The following is a 6,686-nucleotide window of genomic DNA, read 5'->3' on the forward strand; positions in this document are numbered from 1 at the left end:
TTTGATTAACCAGCTCTTAGGAAGAGAGGCACAACTGAACCTTGATGACACACAGGATTGGAGTCGTTTCTTGTACTCGTATCTCTCTCTCTCTACTTTCTATTGAATAACATATCAGTGGTTTGAACTGAAGGATTGAGTTATGGAGAACTGAACTGATCTAACAATGTGTATCACGTCCATATTGACAAAAGTTTAAACATTTATATTCGTGAAGGCGATGTAAGCAGCTTAGAGTGGGCTTTAAGAGGTTTTATACATCCAAAAAACTTCTATAAAATCCAGACCTCATGTTTTTTTTTGTGTCAAATTGTGGAGCCACACCAGGCTAGTGAAGAGGAACCAGCTTTTAATTGTTTTACAGTAAATATACAATATACAATGAATACAGAACAAAAACATTCATTTCAGAATGAGATTGACAAAAACAAATCCTTTTTGTGTTGAAGACAAAAATATTTAGCTGGCTGTCAATCATCTAGTTTTCAAATGTTCGTAGGATTTCGACTGAAAATAAAAAGTTGGTTCCCAGCTGGAACCAAATAAACAGAAACGTTTTCCTCGGGAACCAAAGTGGGCGTGTCTATGGGTCGCTGTGCGTAGCCCTCAGTTTGTGTTCGATTACTATGGTTCCACTCAGAACTGCTGAAACGAGGGCTGGTTCATTGGATAGCACCACAGTTCCAACAGAACTGGTTCAAGAACCAGAAATAATTTGGTGGAAAAGGAGCTTAAATGGACTTTTCTCACTTTATTTGTTAACAGGTATTTAAATGTGAGGTATGTTTCCAGTGCATCCATTCAGACATTACAATAGGGCCAGTTACAATGTGTTAAATATTCCTGGAACATCAGTGGCCTCATCACTGTTTCCTATTGTGAACTATTGCGTGTATGTCTATAAATACAGATTACATCTCTGAAGGAAGTGAGGATAAATCCTTCTCATGTATTATCATGCATGGTGTCCCAAGCAATATCCTGTGGCAAATATATGATTTTATCTTTACTGGCTTTAATGAAAAAGCTGGCTTCTGGGAGATAAAATCTCATCTCAGAATTTGAATTTCATCACACTGACCTTCTCGCCCAGCGGTGCAGATTCCTGTAAAGATCTCTCTCTTTTTTTATCCTCATTAAAGTGAGTAAATGAACAGTGTGCAGCTGGGGAAGTCTGAGGTTGGACATGCTGCTTCAGGAAGCCTCCCAGATAATGAATCTCACTGAATCAAATCCTCACACCGCCACAACTGTTCCTGCAGGATGGTCCCCCCCTCCCCTCCCCCATGGACTTTACAGCAGTCATTAGCAGCTCACATCCACCCAGGGTGGAGGCAATGGGCCCAGCCTATGTTGTTCAGTCGTGAAAAGGAGCCAACAGCCCCCCATTTTCAAGCTTTTTAAGGCTCATTGAGATGGAGAACGAGAGTCGTGTGATGCTTTATGATGCCGGTGGGTAAACCTCAGCAGGTGAGCCGGAGTCACAGTAATACAAGGTCTTTAATGCATGCTGGGCCTGTCGAGACTACAGAGTGCTCCTCATTAGATCAACAAAGAGCAAATACAAACAAACAGCACCAAAGGATGTGCTGCTTGTCGGAGCTGGCCGGCATGCAGATGTGCGCCTGCAAACACTTTTACAATCCACTGATTGGTCCAATACACTTCCTGTATGCAGAACCTGCAGGATGCAGGATGAAATACATCTACACCTTCCAGCTATGTTTAGATACATTTGGTTATTATATAATATAATATTATAATAAACATCAATGACACAGGTATTAAAAAATAGGGGACATAAGGAGCGATAATAAGAGATAAAAAAGAAATAAAAACAATAATATTAGTAAAGAATCTAGTTAATAAGGCTAGAAACAATCTTAAGATATAAAAAATATGAAAACAGGTGTGAGAAATAAGAACAATAATGTTAAAAACAGGTGAAATTAATCATAAACAAGATAATAAAATAAGTTTTGAGATGTTTTCTTGCCGTATTAAAGGTGAATAATCCAAAATTACATTAGTTGTTTAATTAATGGGTAGAAAAGATTAAGAATATTTACACAAACCAGACATTGGATCACGTCACTTTTAGGATTTTATTTTCAGATCACATCACAATTTGAAGACAGACATTAATTGCACACTTACGTTTTTACTCTCTCTCTCTTTTTCTTATACAAAAATAATATTTTCACTTGGAGATGAGATGAAATACAAAATAAATAGACAATTCAACAGTAAAACAATCATGGAGCAGCACACTTTCAGTCTCCTACAACTGGAGCCTGAACCCTGCCGGTTCTGAGCGGAAGGCAGCGACAGGCGGCTCCTCCTCGCCATCTTTCAGTCTTTGTTGTTGTTGTTGTGTTGTGGCGGTCCTGTGGCCCTCAGCCTCGTCTGGGCATGCATCCTCAGAGCTGTGAGCGGCGGGTCGGCCCGCAGCCTCCATGCAGTCACTCTCAGTCAGTTAACGCTGAAGATCCGCTCACCAGCAGGAATAAGAAAACAGCGGGTACTGGCTCCACTCAGCCACGTTGCCATGGTGATAGCCGTGGTGCACAGCTTGCGTGGTGTAGTCAGCGGTCAGGTGGTGAGGCGGGGGGTACTGGGCGGGACCGGGGCCGCCCCACTGACCCAGGGGCTGCTCGGCGCCATATGGGCTGTAGATGTGGTGGCCGATCACCCCCCCGGTCTTGCCGGCCTGGGCCATGGTCATGTTGAGGACCCCGGTGTAGTCCTGGGGGGCGGGGAGGTGCTGGGGGCCGCAAGGGGAAGGGCCGATCTCGTGTGTGCGCGGCTTTGAAGAGTCGTGGTCGGGCACGGTGGCGACATCGGGGACTCTGGACTCAAAGCTGCTGCGTCCGGACCCGCTGTTGCTGCTGCCGATGCTGGAGGACGGCGAGGGGGACTTTCCGTACTCGTGGAACCTGAAGAGGAAAAGAAAGGCGGTCAGAGTTCTGTTCATCGCCACAACACTGAGCTTGTATTTGCTACATAACTTTATCGTCATTCACCTGTACGGCTGGTAGGAGGCTGGAGCAGGAACCAGCTGCTCTGTGTTGTACATGTCTCTGGGGTCTGCCCCAGCGGGGGAGTCCGTCCTCACGCTGTGCTCCTTCTCTGCAGCCCACGGGGAGTAACGCTCCTCTTTAACTGCCTCATCCTCTTTCCTTTTGGGCAGGTCGGCTTCCTCTCCGTCGTAACCCTCGTAGGATGACGGGCAGAAATCTGAGAGAACGCAGATCATCAGGTTAACTTCAGGAGCAAAGGACACGACAGATAAAACACCATCAGTGGGGAGAGAGTCTGAATACGGTACCTGGTGGGCTGTCCTCCTCAGAGTCCCTGTTTAAGATGTCCGACATCCTGGCTCGTTTCTCAAGGCAGGCTGGGCTCTTGTTGGCACGTCTACAGAAGAACATCAGCTTCATTAAAACAACATTGCATACATACATCACTTAAAGCCCCCCCTCAATCAAAAATAACCTTTCCTTCTTGTTCCTACAGTGTGATGTGTGAACGATGTCTGTTCAGTTGGACTCTAGAAGGATGTTTTCACATTCATCTGTTCTCTGAGTTCATTGAAAATCTGATACTTAAGGGGCGGGGCCTACAAGCATGATTTGTGACATCACAGTCAACCCTGGTCCAGTCTGCAACTGTAGATGTGCTGTAGATGCTGTTTAAGGGTTTAATGTGGAAATTATAAGTTTGTTTGCAGAAAAAACCATAAAACACAAATTACTGTTCCAATCAGTCTATTTGTATGTATCTTAATAAATGTCTGGAGGGGATCTTTATGGAAATCTGCAGAATTTCAAGTAAAGCAACCAAACTGTGTGTAACTTCGTGTGACCCACCTCTTTTTATTGGTGCCTTCATCCCGGAAACCTTTTGCAAACGGGTTGTGATCGATCTTCAGCTTTGTAATCTGTTGGTTACGAAATGAAATCAGTTAAAATCTCAATAATGAGTGATCAGACGTCCTCTGGGTCAGTTTGCAGGGATAAGAAACTGACCTTGGTGTTCTGGTAGGCCGTGACTGCTGTGAAGGAGGTCTCGGGGAAGGTGAAGGTCTGGAAAACACTCCAGCGGACGCTGAAGAGGTCATCAGCCTGGACGATGTGGAAGCGCGGGTGGTAGCGATGCATGGAGTGCAAAATGATCTGCAGATAGGGAGAGGGTGATTCATTCAGTTTTAAAGCACTTTACAAGTATCCACTTCTACGAGTGTTACCAGTTTGTCCACCAAGGACTTCAATTATCCACCGTCCTTTTGAAAAAGTAGTGTGGATATCATTTGGAATTGTTGTGAAGCGCTCCACTTCGAGGGCTCTTACTTACATGGCCGTGCTGGTCGAGTGTATTGTTGGTGAGCTTGAGCTTGAGGAAGGAGACGGACTGCTTTATCCAGTGGCTCCCCGGGGCCGGAGAGTCGGGGTGGAGGTAGGTCCTGCAGGGAGGCTGGGGCTCCGCTTTTCCTGCCACCTCCCATTTGTCTTTATTCCACTGTAGGAAGGAGACAGATTGTCAGTCAGTGATTGAGGGAGGGGATTCACAGAAGGAGCTTCACCTTCTTCCCTCCCCGCAGTGTGAGAGCGATACGATAGAGAGCGGAGAGAGTGACTACTGGCTGTACCACCCACAGAGATAGGGGGTAGTACAGTGGGCTCCCAGCAGGGGATAGAAAAACAGGAAGAGATAGCACCCTTTGATGTACAATGTCAGAAGAAGGGGGGGTGGGGGTGTCTTGTCTGGGGATACTGGTAACCACTGAGGGGATACCTCCTGCCAAAGCCATGGCTGTGGTGAGTCAAGGCTGCTTTTTACAGGCTGATAATAAGATGAGAAAAATAAGTGCTGCCTTACCTTATACCTGAATCCATCCTCAGGGACCATGTCCACCAGTAAGATGTACTTGGCACATGGAATCAGGCCAGAGAGGTTAATTTTACAGTGTGGGAACATCCTCCTGGAACACAGCGTGCGAGAAAAATCAGCAAAACAGCAACAGAGGATGGAAACATTTGGCATTAAATGGCATTTTCTCTGTCGTCTTACCTGCCCGGTTTAGTAATGATCATCTCTGTCCCTATTTCATGGAAGGTCTTCCAGAGTTCAGGGTCCTCCAGAGTCATCCTGATGTTGCCCTGGTGATAGGCATCGGGGCCGGCAGCCATGGAGGAGGGAGGAGGGCCGCTGAAGTTGGGCTTCAAGTCTGGAAGTAAATAAAATTCATCACAGCCTTGCTTCATGATCGAGAGAGGGGAGTCTCTCTCGGACAAAGACGGATACCGGTAGGGAGAGTGGTGAAAGAGTGAATCCAGTGAAAGAAAGCCAACACTCACCTCTGATGGACTGCATGCTTCAGGTTCAGCTGTAGCACAGTAAAAGCTTGAAGAAGTTCATGCACCGAAGGCCAATAATCAATCCAAGTGTCCGTGAAATCCAAGTGTTTCTTCAGCTCCTTGTGTGTAAAGAAAAACCAACAACCAAGAAATCCAGCAGCTCAGGGAGTCAGGAGGTTAGTCAGTGTTGTTGCAGGAGATAATTCAGAGCTGTTGAGTCCTTCAGAAGGAGGTGACCATGACTTTTAAGGAGAGCCAATAGGTGGGTGGGGTCAAGAGAGCCATTCCCAGGCTTTGAAGTGGCACAATGATGAGTCAGTGCCCCGCTGTGATTGGAAGGTGCTGGAAATCAAAGAGACTTAACAGAGCCTTGATACCGTCCCCACAGGAAGGGGGACGGAGGAAACGCATCTTTATTAACTGCTAAGAGACTTTAAAACAAATATGGACGCACTTCCCTGCTGCAGATCAGGACTCGCAGCGGCACCAGAATCTGTGTAAATATCATTCACACACACACAACCACACAGCAAAATGGCATTTAGTGTGTTTGTGCAATGTGTTAAATACTCACTGTCACACTATCTGACACAGCTGACAGAAATACAGTGAGAGGAACGTTTAAATGAGATCCTCCTGTGTGTTTGTCTGTTGCATTCTGGTGAAAAATAGCAGAGTTTTATTAAAGTAGAACCTTCATACCAACCCTTAATACAGAGCTTCATTCACATGGATCTCAAATAGATTAAAAATAAGTCATAAATACTTTTTATAAGTTTAAATAAATTCTCACTTTTACACTTTTCTGCAGTGTCAGCTTTCTCCATCAGAGGCATGATGCAGTGGGTGGGAAACTCTGTGTAAACCCATAATGGTGTAATGACAACATGCTCTCTTTCTGCAGGTAACTTTTACCTGGGGGGCGTCCTCTGAAGCCTGCTGCTGGTTGTGGTGGTTGGTGGTGGGGGGGTTGTGTATTGGGTGTCTAGACAGGCCCATGCTCTGATAGATAATCTCATTAGGCTAGTTTCCCTTGAAGGGGCCAGTTTCTGCATGTGGAGAAAGGCCTGTGTATAGGCAGGCAATTAACAGCCAGTTAGCACCAGGAGCCCAAGTCAGCCCTGAATGGGACAGGAGGGGTCTGAGAATAAAGACCTGCCACAACAACCCGGCTGTCCTCCCACCATCCACATCCAGGCAGAATCCACTGATGTCATTCACAGGCCTGTCTCCGTCCGTACCGTGTTACAACGGGCCAAAACAAATGCTAAACACTGCAGGCGTTAGCATAGAGGAGCAAAATTAAACCACACCCCCCCCCCCCCCCCC

The 6,686-nt window shown here is 46.0% G+C and overlaps 1 protein-coding gene across 1 annotated transcript; it reads right to left on the minus strand.

The window, feature by feature from the left end:
• Positions 1–2,494: 2,494 nt before the first annotated feature.
• tbx16 (T-box transcription factor 16) lies at positions 2,495–5,373 on the minus strand. The gene is made up of 9 exons (XM_035657699.1): positions 5,358–5,373; positions 5,071–5,227; positions 4,879–4,981; positions 4,354–4,518; positions 4,029–4,175; positions 3,870–3,940; positions 3,329–3,417; positions 3,024–3,237; positions 2,495–2,936 (listed from the first exon to the last, which is right to left on the minus strand). The coding sequence occupies exons 1-9, from the start codon at positions 5,371–5,373 to the stop codon at positions 2,495–2,497; spliced, it is 1,404 nt and encodes a 467-aa protein (XP_035513592.1).
• Between the last annotated feature and the right edge of the window lie 1,313 nt (positions 5,374–6,686).

Source organism: Morone saxatilis, unplaced genomic scaffold, assembly GCF_004916995.1.
Source record: "Morone saxatilis isolate NCDOM2014 unplaced genomic scaffold, NCSU_SB_2.0 Contig16, whole genome shotgun sequence".
In the NCBI taxonomy this organism is placed as follows: Eukaryota; Metazoa; Chordata; class Actinopteri; family Moronidae; genus Morone; species Morone saxatilis.